The sequence below is a fragment of the Haemaphysalis longicornis genome, unplaced genomic scaffold (assembly GCF_048455015.1).
Source record: "Haemaphysalis longicornis isolate Haplotype H1 unplaced genomic scaffold, Haemaphysalis longicornis Haplotype H1 scaffold_3, whole genome shotgun sequence".
Classification (NCBI taxonomy): domain Eukaryota; kingdom Metazoa; phylum Arthropoda; class Arachnida; order Ixodida; family Ixodidae; genus Haemaphysalis; species Haemaphysalis longicornis.
The window spans coordinates 171741342-171760903 of record NW_027526335.1 but is presented as its reverse complement, the minus strand read 5'-3'; the positions used below and the strand labels follow the sequence as shown (position 1 = coordinate 171760903).

The window sequence follows — 19562 nt, the reverse complement described above, 5'->3', positions numbered from 1 at the left end:
CTAGTGAATAGTCCTGTGCGAGTACAGTAAAGACTCACATAAACGCTGTACCTTTTACGAGAAGTTATAGATTTACCAACCAAGTGGTTGAAAAAGCGTAAGGCTAGCGACACCTGCGACAAAGATTTCCCTCGGTAATGATTACGCACCCTGAAGTCTCAGATCACACCTTCAAATGATTAATGCAACATCACGATCTGCAAACGCGCGAGCCGAATGATTCAGGACTCCCGTGCAAGCCTGCGCTGAAGCAGGCCGAACGCCAAATTTTGTCCGAGCTGAAAAGCATTGTAAGGCACACGTGAATTTTTATTTGTCTGGTTATGACCGAGACAAGTCCACGAGACCGCGTACGGCGCAGGGAATCAGAGCCAGAGATAGCGGCAGCTAAGACAAGTCCGAGGTAAAATAAATAGCTAAGACAGGTGAAATGGAACATGCCGTCACTCCGATTCAAAGACTTTTACTCGCCATCATCATCCCCGTTCAAGGTTTTTTCAGGGCGCTGCCATGCGCCAAAAATACAGCCTGATTGGCTTAGATCTTCTGGACAAAACTGGCAGCCAATCGGAAAAGACCGGGAGCAAGAAGGCAGCGATCGGGAAAATTGCAATCAGGAGCCCATTAAACCTGAAATACTTGTGAACACAAAAAGCAATAATAATTTTGAATGAATGATTCCTTAAAGATTGATTAATTTCGCAATGTTGTGTGATCACTTTGCATAAAAATACAAAGAGGGAACTCTGCTCTTTTGTTCGGCGCTGCAGTCGCTTCCGATCAGGATTCTATTTAAACTGAAATACTGGTGAACACCAAAAGCAATGACAATTTTTAATAAATGATTCTTTGAAGATTGAAAAATTTGGAAATGTTCTATGATCACTTTGAATTAAAATTTAAAGTCGTAACTCTGCTCATGTATTTGGCCGTTTCGGCGCTGCGGTCGTTTCCGATGTAATTTTTCCATCAAGTGGTGGCGGCGAGGTCGGCCGTGGTTGCGCGTTGTCCGTGTTGTTATTCATGTTTTTTGTGCGATATACCGTCGTAAAATGTGTTCGCCCTTTGTGGATAAAGCCTGCTTGCCACGTTGGAAACACGTGCGGTTAAGGATAAGCTGAAATACAGCGGCAAACGATCGAAGAACGGCGGCGTTTTCCTGTGCCCGGACAAAGAAGTTCGGTAAGTTCTTTTTTGCTGGACCTTTTGTAGCGCGACTAAGGTTCGGTGCCAGAAACGTGTTATTGGCTTGATTTCTCGTTTCCGCGTCAGTCTCACGCTGTGGTTCGTGCAAGCTAAATGCAATTTGCTGGCGCTGCTCGATATGTCTAGCGTTGCTGACGGACAGGTGGTGGGCGCAGCGGAGGGCCTTAGGAAGCTTGAAATAATTGCCGGTGCTCTTGATAACATCGTGAGGAATCGACGTGTTTTGTTTCGTATGCGGTTTTTATCGCATTAGGTCTATTTCTATATGCGGCCGTGCGGTTTCACCGTGCTTTTGTTTTATTTCGATAGCTGTGCCACTTTGAACAAAGCAAAATACAATGTGCGACTGCTTAACTTATCGGACGTAAAACTTCCCTTGAGAAAAATGAAAACCTTAAATAGTTTGAGAATCTTAACTTGGCAATAAAAGTGTTTTGATATTTTTTTATCGTCTTGTTACTGGCTGAAAACTATTTGTTTTCTTCAAACGGTTTGTAGTTCAGGAGCACATAGGCGGAGTATATTTCACATTGCTGTAAACGCTATCTACGCTTACATAGCAATTCTGTGGTTAGGTCTTTTGACATAACTGTCTTGATAATAAAACAATCATTGAGTGAGTGTTCTTACTTCTCGGAATGTGTAGTGTACTGTGAGCTTTTAACTTTGGCAGGTAACGACGTTTGTGCTTATGTAACTTTTCTTTGCAACCTTTTCATTTAAAAGTGGCTGGAGCTTCAGGACGGGGGCTGTCTGGCAAGATGAAAAGCAATAACAGGTACGTACTGCATTTATGTTGCCGATATAGGAACCCAGAAATAGAAACTGGACCTATAAGTATGCGTTTGAGTGATGTGGGGCCTTTGCAGCAGGAATTATGCCCACCTAACTTGTGGGAGTTGTTTATTCTTGCATTACCACAGGAATAATAGTAGTAGGTAGCCCTTTCAGCGGTAGGATGCTCTGCATGTTTAGGACAGTTGAATTATGTTGAATGTAGCTTTTTATACGTGCAGAAAGTGAATTCCTGTTTTATATTTCTTTTGCACACGATGTAGTGCCTGTGCAAACCAGGTTTTCTGGGTGAAGAGTCCTTCAACATCTGCTTGAGGCTGGGCAGCTGTTATGTCATAATGCTAGTAATGTGAGTAAGCACTAGATCTTGCAGGTGCAGTCCCAGTGCCGCAAGAAGTAATTGGAATGCTGGAGCTGGGGCCAAACTCGGGTCTGTGTAGCTGCACCAGCGGTAACTGACAGCAGCATATCATATACACATGCATATCGGCCACAATATCCCCTCTATACCTATGGACCCTTCTGTATTACCGTGTCACTGAGCATTATGCATTGGATGTTGGATGCCGCGCCAGTGGAGTGATGGTGCTCTCAGCAGACACTTCTGGCAGCATAGCCTGCATGCTTCCAGTGAATGTGAGCTAGTCAAGCTGAATCTCTTGCAGATACAGGAAGGCACTGTTCTTTTCTCTGAATACAGACTCCTGACATCCTTTCGCGCTACCTATGCACTGAATTTACATGGCTTCCTTGTCAGTGGTCAGTTAATCAGCCGGCTGTTTTGCGATGGGTTAAGCAAAATAAAATAAAAAAACAGTGGGGAGGTTATGCTGGGTGTGCGTGCAAGGTCCCAAAGTTATTTGTGAACTTGAGTTGTAAATTGATCTGTCAATTGAATTTCTTTCCCTTTTTTTGCATTCAAGCTCAGCCACCCCTTTCTCTGAAATAAGATCATGTCTATGCTACTGAGCTGCACTGTTGGTGGCACCTGGAGTGAGGCATCTTTATGCTTCATTTCTTTATGTCGACGGCATACTGTGACTGCTCAAAATGCTGTAAGCACAGTGCTTACATTATGCGCACAGGCTCAGTTGTGTGAGTTCAAATTCATTTCAACCAAATAACCTGCCGAGGTGGCTCAGTGGCAAGGCGTTGCGCTGCTGAGCACGAGGTCGCGGGTTCGATTTTCGGCTGCGGCGGCCGCTTTTCTGATGGAGGCGAAAAGCAAAAATGCCCGTGTGTGCAAGATTTCGGCGCACGTTAAAGATCCCCAGGTGGTCAAAATTAATCCGGAGCCCTCCACTACGGCGCGCCTCATTGCCTGCGTTGCGTCGGCGTGTTAAACCCTACAATCAATCAATCATTTCAACCAAATAGATTTTTGTCGGAGCAAAACGAACCGTTGGGCTTTCTTTGCCATATTTTGTTTATTCTTGCTCATTAATTAAAAATGTTTTTTTTTTCATCTATATAAAATGGCTTTAGTGCCTCTAAATGTGTGCAGACAAACGTTTACATGCTGGGTTCTGTTTTTAAATGAGGCATAGCCACATGCTACTCAAGATCATGAGTTCGCTTTCTCGAATCGTAAGAATTGACAATTTAGATTCTTTCGGGCCAGTAAAGTGACTGCACATGTTGATGGGGTGGTAATTCTGGCGAGGCATCAACCGCCTGGTCATCATATTGAACATATATTTGGCTAGATAGTGTGCGAAGGATGTGAAAAAAACAAATTGTACCAAAACAATGTAAATTAGGTGCAGTCAAAAGTTTTGTTCTTTGCACTATAGGGTAATGTTAGTACCTAAGCAGCATTTACTGTATTCACAAGCTTGAGACACTGACAGCATAATGCACCCGCAGCTAGGCTCAGTGGCTAAGGTGTGGTGCTGAGCCCATATATGCTGGTTTGATCTTGGCCACGGTGGCTGCTTTTCTGATGGAGGCGAAAAGCGAAAACACCCTTGTCTCGAGATTCAGCATAAGTTAGTTTGCCAGGTGCTCAAAATTAATCCGGAGCCCTCCACTACTGCACGCCTCATAGCCCATGTGCAGCTTCAGCGTGTTAAACCCTGCAATCAGTCAATCCGACGGCGTAACGTAATCACGTGATTTTTATCAGAGCCTTTTGGTGGGATGAGGGGGCAAACGTCGATAGCCCTGGCAAATAAAATGCATCAATGGTACGGATAGGTAGATAATGATGATGATTGATTGATTGGGGGGTTTAACGCGTTGACGCAACGCCGGCAATAAGGCGCGCCGCAGTGGAGGGCTCCGGATTAATTTTGGCCACCTGGGGATCTTTAACGTGCGCCGAAATCTCGTACACGCGTGCGTTTTTGCTTTTCGCCTCCATCAGAAAAGCGGCCGCAGCAGCCGGGAATCGAACCCGCAACCTCGTGCTCAGCAGCGCAATGCCTTAGCCACTTAGCCACTGCGGCAGGTACGGATGGGTAGGTTTACCTAAAGTAGCCCATGCTGGCTTGTGCTCCTGCATGGTCTACTATAGGTAGATGTTGGGGCAGCAAGGCAGTGCTCCCTAATGATTTGGCCGCAACCCCCTGTGTACCAAGCAGGGGTACCTGAAACTTTCCATCATTTTTTAATACCTCAAAAGCTTCTCTCATTGGTGATCGGGCACAAATAAGATTTCATTTCGTTGTTGCTTATAGTCTTGCTCTTCTGATCAAGATCGGTCTAAAAAAGCACAGAGAACATAGTGTATGCTAATTTTGAATTTTGCCCTTCCAATAATAATGCCAAAGACAACCCCGTACCGTGTTTACTGGATTGTAATGTGACCACGATTGTAGCGTGAGGGGTGACTTCATCGCATAAAAAAGAAAAATTAAAACCACTAAAGTAACTCAAAGGGTAACTTTCTGTTGTGCCAAAAAAAAAAAAGAAGAGCCGCCAAAGTACTCACGTGAGGCCAGTGGAATTATGGAAAAGCACATTTATTTTTCAAACACTTGGGCTAGGCGCCCACCTTTGACACTTATAACTTCGCAGGAAGCCCATCTGTCGAGCGATATCACTTGTTTTGAGCTGTATCAGCTCAACACTGACCGCCAAAAGGCGGTTACACTGTTTGGTGACGAAATCAGCAACACCCTTTTGTAATTCGACGTGGCAGCTGTAGCAAGGCCCTCGGAAACTTTTTTGGCAGGGTTCGCATGTAAAAAGGCGCTCCCGCAGTAGCTGCCATCCACAGACGGTCGATGTTGACTCTTCGGGGAGCTGCCGAATTCCCGATTTCTTGAGCCATTAAAATAGCATGGGTCATACTGAGTGCAACACGTTGCCGTAACAAGGGGAGCTGAAGCGGTGTTGAAACACTTCAGGGCAATGAAAGTTACCTATGCCTCAATACTAAAGTACGGCGCGAAAACAAAGGAAAAAAGTTGCGCACGCTGTCAACCACCACAGAAAAAAAGCAAGGAAACGAAAAAAGTTGATCTTAGCTTGTAGTGGACCCGAACAACTCTGACACATCTTGCTGACATAGATTGCGAAATGGTCAGAAATGTAGCCATTGATGACAAATGGGTGCATCATTGCAATTTTAGGCAGATTGTAACGCGAGGGTTGACTTCAGGTTGCAAAAATAAAACGTGTTATAATCGACTAAATACAGTAACATTCGTATTTGTATTTAACTATTTAAATTCAATTTAAGAAATGTATGATATTTGTTCACCTCCTCTATTGTTTTGATTGTTCAGCATACTTGATCATGACAGCATCGTGACGTTTTGAGACTGCCTAGAGATGAATGAACTCATGTTGCTCATGGCAATTTGCTGAAGCAAAAACTAGGGAAATTTTGACGCATCAGTTTGGTAGGTGCCCTGACTATAGACCACAATTTTACAACCTTCTCAGGGTGGCGCCATTTGCCTGGGATTGGTGTGGAGCTGTGCAGGCATTTCTCGGGGGACAGCGGGAGCAGCCACGGCCCCAGCCACATGCCACCAGCCGCATTGGACTGCGTATCGTGTGGCCGATTCGGACACCTAATCTGATTTGAAAATTGGTAAGTTCATATTCAACAGTTTGCAACCCACAGTTTACAGTGCAGTAGAAAGTGGGTTAAAGGCGAGTGAAAGCTAGTTGCATGCGAGGATTGCGTATGCTGTACACAGGCTGCAAATGGACCATGCTTTGCGTGGTTCTCACCGAAATCGCGGTTTGTGGAGCTATATTTCTCTGTGCCACACTTTTTCCAGTCAATTGCTGCACCCGACTCCTATACCCTACGAATTAGCTGTGCGTCTCACCGTCCCCGCAGAGCTGAGCTGTAGCATTAGAAAAGGGTTGATTTTTGTTTGTTTCTCGTCTATAAAATGAACACTGCTAACCTGTAGCGAACAGAAATTAGCGATAGATAATGGGATTGGAATCAATAACTGGGCTCTAAAAACAGCATACGACAGCGCGTATTGTTGCAAAGGTGCTACATTCAAATATGTTCAATTTGGCGTGATAATCTATTTGCGGAAGCACTCAGGGACCCCCAAAATCTTAGTTATGGTTTTTAATGCATAACGATCTTGTGTTTGTTATTTTTTTATGTACTCAACAACTGTGCAGTGACGCTCAAACAAGCAGCCTTTGCACATTTTCACCCAAGGCATGCCGACCTGCATGCTGGAGGAAAAAAAAAAGTCTGAAAAATGTGGGTACAGCTGTTATATTCAAGAGGACTGCCATGACAAAATGTACCACTCAGAGGCCACGAATCTGATAAGACAACATGCAACACGGGGCATTTGCAGCCTGTGCACAGCATGGGCAAACCCGCCGTGCAGTTAGTTCTCGCTCACCATGAGTGCGCTCTCTAGTGCACTGTTAAACTGTAGGGTGCTGACTCGTTGAATAAAATTGTACTTGCCAAAACCTTGGTGCTGAGACAAATCGTCTGGAATGCAATTGAGTAAGCACTGTTTGATGGTAATGGCACTATCTAAGCTCATCGGTGCTTTATTTTTAGAAAGTTCATAGCATTATCGAAAACCGTGAAAGATGCAGCTTCTCGCACAAGTTCACGATGTGTGCTCTTAAATCGAGTCTGCGCTTAAAAACTTCCTTACTTGGGGGCAGCTGGATGAAACATAAATTATAATCATACAAAGAACTAAATATTGCCAATGTAAATTCAACAGAAATTCGTCTTTATTGTCTCCTAAGCAGCATTTATTTATGCTTCCTCAGAAACTTCACTGCAGCAACCAAGCACAAGTTCAGAAGTTCTTGTACTGTATAGACAAGGCTTGCTCAGTTTTTTTAGTATCCTGTGCAAGTTTCTAACCTCTGTTGTTGGCTAGAAGCTTACTGTGTTAATAACCGTGGAAAAGAACAAGCTGACAATGTTCCTGTCAGTGCTGCGGCAGTAGCTCAAGAGGCAGCGGCTTTTTTGCCATTCACTATGCCAATGTGGAAAAAGCAATGTGTGCATTTCTCCTGGCAGGTCCCTGGAGACAGGGGTGCCTGAAGTAATGAATCAGTGCTGAGTTTGACAACGTTAAGCAATTATCACAATGCATTCCTCAATCAAGAGCTTCTAAGATGTCGAGGTAGGTATCGGTTTGTAAAGGTCCAGTTAAGATAGTAGGAAATTGTAGTGCATTTTCTTGCACGAAACGAAAAAAGTATTTTTAGATGTGATGACATTTCTCAGAAGATTTTGCTCTAGGAGCTTGTAGGCATTTTGCTTGCACACGGTGGTGCGTGCATGTTTCCCAGCTTTGGGCTAGTGCATGGGCCGCCGCTATCCTGTGAGCACCGCAGCAAAGACATAAATATTGCCGTTTTTTTTTTTTTTTTTTCCTATTGCGAACACAGTACACTGCTAACCTTTAAATGAAGGTTGCAAAGCTTCCTTAGAAAGCTAATATAAAAAAAGAAACATTCAAGGAAGCCGTTTCTGCAGTACAAATAAACCGCTGTTTTGAAAGCAGTAAAGATGAGGCTGAGTGAAACACTGCGGCAAATAGTTTGTTCTTCGCAAAACAGTATTTCTGATAGAGAAGTTCAGAATGCAGCCTGGCTGTAATTTTAGATAAATAAGTCGTAGTTATTAAGAAAGAAGCCGTGGCTTTCTACAGTGCTGTGAACCTCTTATAAATAAGTCGTCAGTGAGCTTGGAAAGTGCTGTACGGCTAAACAGTGAGAAGTCAAATGCATTCACACATTTTTTTTTTTTGGCAGAAAATAGTTTTTCTACCTTTAGTTGTAAGACAACCGCTGGTGGCTTTAGTGAGCAACTACTGATGCCCCCTCCTCACCCCCCCCTACACACACATACGCACCTTTTTTTGGCATCTTTCTTTGTCAACTACGACTGCACGCTGCAATTTCTGTGGCTGCCAAGCTTGTGCGAGCGTACTGAGTTTGTCCCCTGCCATTTCCGTGGCCTCAACAATATTGGGGCAGCAGAGTTTTACAATCTAGGCAACTGACCATTCATAGCCGTAGTGCAAAAAATTGGGCTTGTTTGTTTCTTATTGCGTGTGCTTTTTTTTTTTTTTTGAGGTTCAACACTGCGAGGACACCTATGCGCAGAATTTTGCGGCGTGTGCTTCTTCCAATATCCTTGCTTTATTACACAAGACTAAAGAGGAAATGCGGTACTATGTCGTAGTTGAGACAACTGAAATAAAGCCAACGGTTTGTAGGCTGTAAAAAGTGCAATAATATAAGTACGAGGTCCAGGTTTTGTATTTTCATGATAGAAGCATTCCTTTCCCGTCATTCGCACAAACATTTTTACTCAGTGGCTGCTATGAGGCTTTTTGATCTTAGTGATTATTCGAATAAATGCTAATGTACTGCAGCGCGGCTGAGATGCACTGCTTTAATTTGATAAAGTTACAGGTGGGGAAATGTAGTATGATGCTTAATAATGACAGAACTGTATCAATAAGTGTTCTCAAAATACACATTTCATGGGCTTTGTTTTTCCAAATGAGAGATTGAAATGGCCTATTTTAACACACACTTCAGTTTGTTATGTAATGAGTAAAACTCGCCTGCTAGTTTCCCACAGTCGACTGGGACCCTTATACCCTAGTTACACGGGCACAGTTACCCCGCTAACCATGGTTAATGCAAACTGAGCTTGGCCACCTCAGTTCGGTTACGCTAACCGCAGTTGCTGCTGCCGCAGTGTTCAGTTTGCACACAAGTGGCGGCGCATCAGCGTAGGCGAAAAAAATCACCTGGCGTTCGCAGAAGACGAAGACCTGAAATAGCGGGAGCCCTCGAAGCTGCCCCCAAGAGGAGCTTGTGCTCTTTGCGTCGCTCTCGCAGTCGGCACGACCGCGCGTGAGCAGCAGCTCGTTTCCCGGTTCACCCGATCAACTATGAGAAAAGCCTAAATTTGTAAATTCTGCTGATCGTTTGCCAAAAAAAATAGACAAAGCAGGCAATCATGAAGCGTTTTCAGCACTCGGAAACGATCCGTGCGCACGTCGGCCGTTCCTGCAAACATGCCGGCGCGTCTGTCCGCACGGCACTGAAAGCGGCTCGAACCAGCCCAGACCACGGTAGCAACAGCTTGTCGCCCCTCTTCGAAATCAATCGCGGAAAAGAAGTTCCACATGCGACAAAGTGGATATTATAAAGGTTAAAAATTGTGCTATGTATCGTAATTTGCAGTTGTAGAGATAGCGCCGGTCAAATATCTACCACGCTCCTAAGTTCCCAACACCAAACTGACCCGAGAACAAGCCGCTCGCGAGCTGCTGGGGAAGCCCCTTTTTCGGCGTGCGCGAGTGCGTCGCGTTTGGGTCTGAAGCAACTGTCTAACGATATTTTTTGTCTACACTGCTTCGCCTTTGGTTTTTATCGTGAGGTTAAAAGTTTGTTACTTTATTTTTGTTGCGCTCACAACCAAGTGACCGCTGTCGACACACTTGGAATTTCGCATGTAACAGCCAAAACCGCAGTTTGCGATAACCGCAGTTAAAATTTAGTAACCACCGTTAAACGTAACTACAGTTACTTCCGCCATGTAACTAGGGTATTAATCTTAATTAAGGTATGGTGTGGGGACAACCAAAATATTTGAATATTAACTGTTTCGGGACCGCCGGAAAAAGTGATGAAAAAGGGAGGTCGCGGTACAAATTTTTTATTACATAAAGCAAAGGCACCATCCTGCCTTAGCATATACCAAAATGCAGCTAATTATATGCTCTTTGACATACAATACCAAGTTTTACTTCAACACTGGCGATAGAACCATGAAAAAATCTGAAAGTAAGAACTTTGTAAAAAAACTACAGAAAAAGATAGAAAAAAGCGTAAATATAAAATATTAAAACATAATAAAATTATTTCAGGATATACAAAATCTAACACAATGCTTTGTTTCTTCATCGCAAAAGTTTGATGCGGCTAGGTGTAACTGGTTTTTTGTTTTGTGTGTGATCTTTTTGGCACTAAGGCCATGGCTCGTCGTCGCCCAGGTACACGCCGGGCTCTCGTCCCGGCGAAAACTTCATCCGTTTCTGCACTGGTGGCAGGAGATCACCACCATAGGTAGTTAACACCCTAGCGAACAAATATAAACCAGCCAGAACATATTTCGAGCGCACATATTTACTCCAGAGCCAATTGAAACCGAAACCAACACCCACCTTTGAGCGCGATTTGATGTTCAGGCTGATCGACACCCGAATCCTCACTCGAGCTGAAATCCAATCTCTAAAGCCACATTCCGACTCTTCACTGCCTCTCTCATCGTTAAAATCCACAGTAGGAGGCGAAGATGTGCGAGACGAGACGAGGCGGATTTCTTATCGCGCTCGCGCGAGTATGACGCCATGTTTGTTTACATTTGAAACTACTGCCCGTCAGAATAAAATATCTGACGCGTTGCCGCCTGGCGATAAAAAACGAAACTTCACAAAAGAGAAAACTCCAGTTTTCAAACTATCTCCTAGATGTCGCTAGGTGTTCCATCGAGCGAAAATGTGTATTCTGCAGGCTCGCGAAACCATCGATCATATGTGATCGAAGGCCTATGGAGCGGTCCCGAAAGAGTTAAAACAGTTGTGTTGACTTTTTGCCAGAACTTCTAGGGCTCCATGTCAAAATTAACAATATTTTCTAATGATAACATGAAGGACAAACAGCTGCAATGCAGTTGCATAAGGAGAGCAGCATAAAATGAAAGAAAGCTGTTTTGCAAATGGTAGGATGTTGCACCATTCTTTGGATGGCTCTTCAACTGCATGGCAGCTTTTAAAGTTGAAAGAAAAATCATGTAAATCATGCCTGGCATTCCCTTGGAACTCCCTGAGGGTTCAGGTGAGCTTCAGTTGCCTGCTTCTACTCAGAGTCAGCACCTAAAGCAAGAACGAACACCATGGCTATATCAGTTAGCACTTAAAACACTGATAAGCTCCGCAAGGTTGTTTGATCAGCGATTCCAAAGATTTGGTTTCATCACAATGGTGTGGAATCTAGTTTGCTGACTGCCCATTTTTTTGCTGCTGCCTTCCAGTGTGTCACAGGGCCCTTGCCACGTTATAGTGTGGAGAATAGTGAAAACTTCAATCTGACCCTTAAAGGAGTGCTGGCACAAAATTTCAAAGCACAGATGACTACATAAAAAGCTTTCTTTTTAAATAGAGATACCCCTCAGTAAGGTTAACCTTTAAGTGTTCGGAAGAACATATTTTAAGTCAATTTTAATATGTGCATGCTCGAAAAAGTTAAGGATGGATTTCCTTTCGACATCGACATCAGTGTGATGCCATGTGTGCCTCTCCCCAAACTGCCTATGTCAGGGCTCCCATGCAAATCCAAGGTGGCCTACTCTGCCTGATCCTTCTGAGAAAACGCGGATCCTTCAGTGATGGCGCCAGTGTTTTCTATTGAACACAATTGCCGAGAGACATGAGCTACAGCCCAGTCTTTAAAAAAATGTCCAAAACAGGCAGCACAAACGACAAAGAAATAAGTAGAAACAACAGCCCTTGTGTTTTTCCTCATTTCTTTGTCTGATGTATCTCGCCCATTTTGCAGTCTCGTCTTTTTCAACTTAGAATCAACTTGGCCTAGCCTCAACCCTAGCAAGTCTTCATGGGCCCTTCATTGAAATTACGAAGGGTTTAATGGGTTTGTATGCTTGCGTGATGCATACAAACGAGAGATCTTACTTATTTTCATTCACTTCGAATTGAACAAGCAGTGACAGGTTAAAAATTTGCAACTTTTGCTGAATAGCAGGGGTCAGCAAGCTTTTCAGGCGGAGAGCCGGGTTTAATGCAATGGACACGAAGGGGGCCGGAGGGCACATTGGTTGGAAGGGGAAGGGGGGCTTTGCAGGCAAATAAATTTTGGGGAGGAAATTGAAAGCAGTGTACAAAACTAGAATAGCAATCATTATCATGTTTATTTCCAACACGAATGTCACGAGCTTTCATGCCAGTTGAGGTCAAAACTGCCATGTCAGCCTTCAGGTAGAAAGTGACAGAGGAGAAGGGGTCTACCATTGTGCCGGGGGCCACATAATACTGCCCCATGGGCTGCGGGTTGCCAACCCCTGATTTATAGCATTTTCGTATATCGTCTGAACATGAAGCACAGGACTACCTAAGGTTGTCAGTTCTAGATGCCTTCATTTGTGACAGGGATGGGTGGCATCTATGGAAACTTTCTGGGTGTTGCGAACAACTCAAGGCAGGTTTTCGTGGGAAGATTGGCAAGCATGCTCTCATTACGTTGCAACACTTGTGAGAGGGAACCCCTGTGTGAGAGGACCTGTTTACAGTCTAGTTTCCTGGTGCTAACAAATTCCAAAATTTTTTGGCTGCTGCAAAGATGTTAAGAAAGAATTGTTTTTACAATTTAACAGTTTGTGACCCTGCTCAAGCAATCAAAATGCTTGCCCGGTTTTCTATTCGTTTTGGTTGCTTGTCTGTTTTTCATTTTCAAAGTACCGTATATTATGTGTGGTCTTGTTTTTTCTTGCAGTGCCTGGCATGAGCTCTTACTACTGATCCTGCCACAAACGCTGTGGATGAGAGTGGGTGAAATCTGTGCATCACTGCTGCTAATCTCACAAGGTTTGTGGGATTTCTGCATCTTAAAATCAAGGAAATTGACATGCAGTTTATTAGGCTTTAGACAATACCTGCTGTTAATAGTTACTGGTGGGTTCTTTAGCATAGTCATGAAGCACAGTGTGATTGCTTTGTGTTTTAGGTTATTTCATCCTTTCTTCCAAGCTTAGAAAGATGTGTTTGGCGAGTTGGTGCATCTTAACGATACTTGAACTTGGCGCGAAATATTGACAATCACAGAAAGTAGCTGGTGATAACAGGCAATGACTAGCAACTAACTTTTAGGCAGCGTAAGAACACATAATTGCAGGCCAAAGTTACGTGGCTCCACTTGCATGCAAAAAAAAATTGTGATAAGGAAAATTCACAGCCTAATAAATACGCTCTTTCATATGGAGACCTGTTGAAATGTCACTGACACAATCGCATCCGTTCTTTCCTATGTGGTAAGCTTCCTGTATCTCCCTTTCTCATGTATCACTGCACCTGGACAATTTTCACTTGCTTTTTAAGAGCGTCATGCATGCGCTTGCAGAGCTATGGATGGGGTTATGCCCACTTGTGCAGTTCTCAACTGAGAGGTTATGTTCATGTTCACGCAATCGCACGTTCACACACCTTCCAGTGTGCCCAATGCAGACCTTTCCACATGAAAGAGGTATCTCATAAGCAATGTCCCTACACAGCAACTTGCGTAGGCATTAGTGGGCTTTTTCTCGCACCCTTGCCTATCAAAGGGACCCGTAGCACTTTCCCTCGTCTACTCGGAATGTATTTTGGGGTAGTCTATTGTCCCAGCAATCACCTCCCACAAGAATCATGAAAATATGTTCGCTATGATGGAAGGTACGTGCGATGCAAGATGCACATAATCATTCCCTCAACTCATTGCGCAGGGTGCTCTTTAAACCTTTAATTAAAGCAACGCCCCAATTGCCTATATAAGACATTTTGCAGGAAAGTGGAATCTTTCTATCACTCATGATTAAAATTCAATCGCTAGTCCGTCAAATCTCATTTTGTCTGCTTCCTTTTTTTGTGTGTGGGTTTGTCCCTCGTGAATTTCTCGAGCACATTTCTTTCAGGTACTTTTTGTCCACTACATCTGTTCTTGGTGTCGTGCAGAGATAGATGCAAAAAAATTGCCAAGATCCTTGTAGAAATAAAAAAGTTGTTTAATTTTAAATTTAAAAATACAAGCAAATAGAGCACTGCCCTCTTCTCGAAAACCGGAAATCTGCTGCTCACTTTCTCACTGACCCCGATGTCATATGGCGGGACAAATGAGGGCGGCAAAAAATACGTCCTGGAAGTTTTAAGCCCAGGGTGGCCTGACCTGGAAAGCTCCTTTCCGCGCTTCGTGACGCTGTCGTTCGGTGGTACTGTGCCGGAAAGTAGGAGAGGACAAGCAGCCACACGAGACTAGCAAAGTGACATGCCTGCTGCTGCGTCGATGGGTGTTGCTATGTCTCTTTGTCTGAACTCTGTACCATCTTTACCTCTCTTTAATTTAGTGTGAAGCCATGTTCAGCGCTGCCTTGCTATTGAGGTTTCATGTGAACGTCACTTGTGGGTTCAAAGAAAGGTTAAAGAAACAGCTGCATATTCTGGTAAAAAAAACCTTATAGAACGCTCGCAGCAAAAAAACAAAACGCGGGATTAGAACCACTGACTTGCAAACCAGTACTCCAGCTTCTTACCTCTCGACCATATACACAAGCTGTGAGGCTTGCAAAAATTGAGCAGTGTCTGTTTCTTGTCATGTTTGTGAAATTCTGGCAGTGAGAATGCTTGTGTCTCACGCACCAATCTTGCAGACAACCCCCATCTTGCTAATACTAGAAGCAATGTAGCTAGAGCTTCCATATTTACCTCATAACAAGCATCACCCGATCGCAATCTCTCCGGCGCAAGCAAAGGTAGCGAAGTACAGAATGTGCCACACAGAATTATATCCGTCTCCAAGGGATAATAGCTTGCCAACAAAAACAGTTTGGTTCAATTTGTCTCAAGGCAGCCAATCACCGCTAGAGAAAAAAATGTTGCTGTTTTTCAGTGAACGAAACAGCATTTCCCAGTGCTAAAACATGTCCCCAGACATAGAGACGGACTGATAACCTGGAAGCTGCCGTCCACTTTTGCTATGCTCCCTGACCACGCCTCCTCTACCATCGATGCCAATATCTGCCGTGAATAGACATCAGCATACGGCGTGCGAATGAACGAGTTCGCGTGTATTTCGGCGACGCGCGCTGACGCCAGGCGATATCAACAGTGGTGCATCGTAACACGCCATGGAAAGGCACACGTGCTCGAAGCGGATCCATAGTGTGGCTCTGTTACTGTCTCTATAGATTTTTGTATTCTTTGAGCCCACGGTTAAGCTTTTATGCTTACTTTAAAGAAAACAAGCAGTAAGGCAACATTTAGGCTCGTTTGGTCAAAATAATGGTATATACACACTTTCAAGCTGAGCCAACTGTAGGGCCACCGCTCTTTGTCGTCATATCTGGAGGCCTCAAGTGTGACGTTGCCAGTACTGCATGTGCTTGTATTTTTAGACTAAAAAATAGAATAACTTTCTCATATCTGCGCCGCTTTGATCATTCTTTTTGCGCATGTAGAATTTTTTTCATAGAATGTGGACTTCAAAAACATTATGAACAAAATTGAGGCGTGGCTTTGCTATTGCAAACAGCAGTGACCAGTGGAGCTGGGGGGAAGCCTCAGAAAATGGTACACCTTCCTAGTCTACCTCGACAACGCCGTAGTATTTACCCGGAACTGCGACGAGCAACTTAAACATGAGCGCGGCCCGACAAAGCGCGTTCCGAGAGGGAAACTAATGTCCCGGGGTTTATCATCCCGGCGGACTCGCCATCGAAGTAGTCCGCTGCGGGAAACAAGGTGCAGACCCGCGAAAACGATCTGGAGGCGAGAAAAGGCGTGGCCTTGCTGTCGCAAACAGCCTCGCGAAAGTTATGCGCGGAATGCTGATGTCATTGCTAACGTCATACCATGTGCGCTCGGCAAGGCTAAACCTTTTGCACGAGGACCCTTGTACGTGCACCGGTCCTCGTCTCCACTCCTCCCTCCTCCCCCTCACAAACTCGGCTGCCGGACTGTGTGCTGTAGCGCCCTGGTAACATCCCTCCGAGGAGCACAAGCTTGACAGCTCTGCTGTTAAAAAGAAAAGGCCAGAGCTCTGTGCCGTGCCATAACCAAAAGGCAGCAGAACTGATTGTGTTATCTACGACAACAAATTGTTTGCTTTCTCATGTGCTCACGTTAAAGGTATGCTTTTGCGTCATATGTTCAGCCTCGATGCATTCAACTTACAAGTGTATTTCAAATTTCCTTTCTCCTGTTAGGCCCAGTACTTCTGCCACATGGGTGGCTACGACTTCAAGGCGGGGCCCGCACGGTGTTGGGCATGGTGATTGGGCAGCCAGTGGCATTGTCCTGCAGCTGGGCAGGGTCCAAGGGGGTGAAAGAGGCCTTCTACGAGCTAGACAACATTGTCTCTTGTTCTTGGTAAGCTGCCCTGATTTTATTTTATGCACAAGGAATTCATTATAATATTTTCAGGGGCTACTTTATTTCAGGGTATTTGTTCGACCATTAGAGCTTATTTTTAATGTTCTTGTTTACAGGAATGAATACGGATACTGTTTGGTAATGCGTATTAAATATTGGCTCTCCGGAATAGTTGTACGTTGTGAAAACTAGAGGCATTGCATTAAGCAAGCTTGTAATACTTTTTTTTTTCACCCGTCGCGGTGGCTTAGTGGCTAAGGCGTTGTGCTACTGTGCTGAAGGTCACAGGTTCGATCCTAGCTGCGGCGGCCGTTTTTCTGACGGAGGCGAAAAACAAAGACGCCCGTGTGTTGAGATTTCGGCACATGTGAAAGATCCCCAGGTGGTCGAAATTAATCCGGAGCCCTCTACTACGGCGCACCTCATAACCTGCGTAGTTTCGGCGTGTTAAACCTCATAATCAATCAATCAATTGAATTTTTTTTTCAGGAAGGCCATTGCTAAGCCTGTGGACATTTTTACAGTGCAGTATGTTACTTATTTGTCTGTTTTCAATTTTGTTTCAGTGTCAATACAGCCCAGGTACCCCGACGCAAACAAGGTCGCTGTGGCAGCTGTTATTAAGAAACGGCTATACTCCGCCGGTGACTGGGATGGCGGCCGCACGAAGCGGAAGACACTGGACAGTATGAACTGAGCAAAATAACGAACCGGAAGACACTGGACAGCATGAACTGAGCAAAATAAATTAAGTCAAAAAACCTAATCACCACAGACTTTGTAAATCACTACATTTGTCCCTGAAAGGGCAAACAGTGCTCTTTAAAAGGGCACAAATGCTTATGCATGCATTACGAATTTACAGCATGTCCCGTTTTTAGGAACCCATGTGCGCAATTCGAACTGAAAGCTGCTGGGGTTGGACAGCCGGGATGTAAATGGCAGAATGTCTACTATGGTTGAACAGCTAGTATATACCTAAAGTTGAACAGCCAGGCACCAGCCGCTCACCAGGGAAGGCTGACTGGCCGTACTTCGGCAAAAGCTTATGGGCCATTGATTAGACACATTTCAACGGCCGACCATCGGCATAAGGTCAACAGCTGACCTCCTGCAAAAGTTTAACAGCCGGCCTCGGGCAGTGGTTCATCAGCCAGCCTCCGGCAAAAGGTAATGGCTGATCTCCGGCAAAGCTGTACGGCCGGAGACCGTTGTGGACCCCTCTGCAGTGAATTGGTAAAAGGAGAGTGGCCATTGGGTGTACAGCAGTTAACTTTAAACACACGGCAGAGGCCCACCTTTGAGTGCGCGCTTTACACTTTGACTGGAGAAAGGCCGGGCAGAAATTACCTGGCTGAAGTTCTTCGGCTGATTTTAAGCCGTACAGGCTTGTGCTGCTTGGGTATTGAATACAGCTAAAATTGTAGAGTCATTTCATTGCTGTAACTAACAAAAATTGGCACATCAGTGTTCCATCTCATAATGGGAGTTCCAAGTACAAGTGCGCGATCTCCCAAAGACTTGTGGCGACGACCTAGTACTCCGTGGGGAAGTTTGAACGAAGATGCATCACTATTCCGAATAGATCACGATTTTATTGAAATGCTTCATTTGACCATATCGCCCGTCCGCGTCTGCGTTGTGCTTCTATTCTATGCGCAATACTTTGATGCCCCACAACGAAGTCAACAGGTTTCGTTATTTCGTGCGCTAACTGATTCTACTACGCTCCCACGCTAGCACACCACGACTCTTCACTGCGTCGAGCGCACTTCACTGCCGAGTCACCTTTACTTTAGCAATTTTTAGTCGCGGTTACTTTAGCAATGACAGTGCTACCGTCTTGCTCTAGTAACAAACACTTTTGTCATTACATACTACTAGTGGTGGTCACCGAGTCACCTGCATGATTGAGCCTCGACAGTCACAAGCGGGCAGGAGCGTACCATTACGAACCGCGCTGTAAGAATAATTGATTTCTGCCGGTTGCGTTGCACCGTTGGCTGACCAGCCAGGGCTAAATAATATCTACGCAAATTCCTTTACCCTGCATATTTAACTGCTGCGACTTGGTATTCAACTCATATTCGTAGGAAGTTCATTGGTAAGTTCAAAATCTGGGACATAGGCTGAACCCATGTGTCTAGTAGCCTCATCGAGGAATAAATAAGACGCGGTCTCGACATCTCAAAGCGCCAGTTACAATCAACGGGCTGTGTGATGTCAATACATCATTTTACCGACTTTCCGCTGTAATCCCGCGTTGCAAATGCACTTTCCTGGATTTCACTCAGAGATGGACACTGAACATCGACCATGAACGAGCGAGCCAACTTGCGCGCGAAGCTGCAACGAGGCGATTGCCACCATAATTGCCGCGGGAGACTGATGGATGTTCTCTGTCTTCAGAGGCGTTGGCAATTTCTTTCGCCCGCTAGCTGTTAGAAGCCGGAAATGAGGCCACTGGTAAAACATAAAGCAGACTTTCCGTGTAAAGGCTGTATGAGGTTTTGGCAATGGTGTTGGTGAAAAACGTTATTTGCTGAGTTTAAGGGATACTGGAAAATCTTCCCATTTGATGTTGACACTTCATGTGTGCAGCAAACTATAGCCTGAACACTGCTGGCAGATTTACAACAGTGGAATGTTGTATGCACCCTATACGCAACATTTCTCTCGTTTCCCAGGACCTTAGTCGAACCGCTTTTATAAAGACGATATTGTGCACGCCGAAAGCGTTCTCCTTGTATGCTATCTTCACGAGGGTGTTTTGTCGAAGTATCAAAATCTTTTGTGTAATTAGCTCTCGTATGTTGCTGCCGGAAACGTACACCTCCTGGCTTGTATCTCTGTGGTACCTGGTACAACCATCTCCTGTACTGCATAATGACCACAAATAATTTTCTTGAACTTCAGTAGCAACTCTGGAAGACTATTAAGTAG

General features: G+C 44.6%; 1 protein-coding gene across 3 annotated transcripts; it reads left to right on the top strand.

Moving 5' to 3' along the window:
• The first annotated feature begins 900 nt into the window (after positions 1-900).
• LOC144175773 (uncharacterized) lies at positions 901-17385 on the top strand. 3 transcript variants are annotated; one of them, XR_013323680.1, is made up of 6 exons: positions 901-1182; positions 1933-1984; positions 5893-6043; positions 12994-13085; positions 16454-16616; positions 17186-17385. XR_013323680.1 is itself a non-coding variant. In XM_077704787.1 (5 exons), exons 2-5 carry the CDS (start codon positions 1968-1970, stop codon positions 17241-17243), a joined length of 330 nt encoding a protein of 109 aa, XP_077560913.1. In that variant the 5' UTR covers positions 902-1182; positions 1933-1967; the 3' UTR covers positions 17244-17385. The 3 variants fall into 3 exon arrangements, 1 of the variants encoding a protein (XP_077560913.1); XR_013323681.1 differs by having other exon boundaries at positions 902-1182; positions 5933-6043; XM_077704787.1 differs by lacking the exon at positions 5893-6043 and having other exon boundaries at positions 902-1182.
• Positions 17386-19562: the final 2177 nt, after the last annotated feature.

What these genes read in the sequence shown, in the direction of transcription:
- LOC144175773 (XM_077704787.1), top strand. An exon ending in ACTGCTGCTAATCTCACAAG is followed by an intron (nt 13,086 to 16,453) that starts GTTTGTGGGATT and finishes TTCTCCTGTTAG; the next exon opens with GCCCAGTACTTCTGCCACAT. An exon ending in AACATTGTCTCTTGTTCTTG is followed by an intron (nt 16,617 to 17,185) that starts GTAAGCTGCCCT and finishes ATTTTGTTTCAG; the next exon opens with TGTCAATACAGCCCAGGTAC.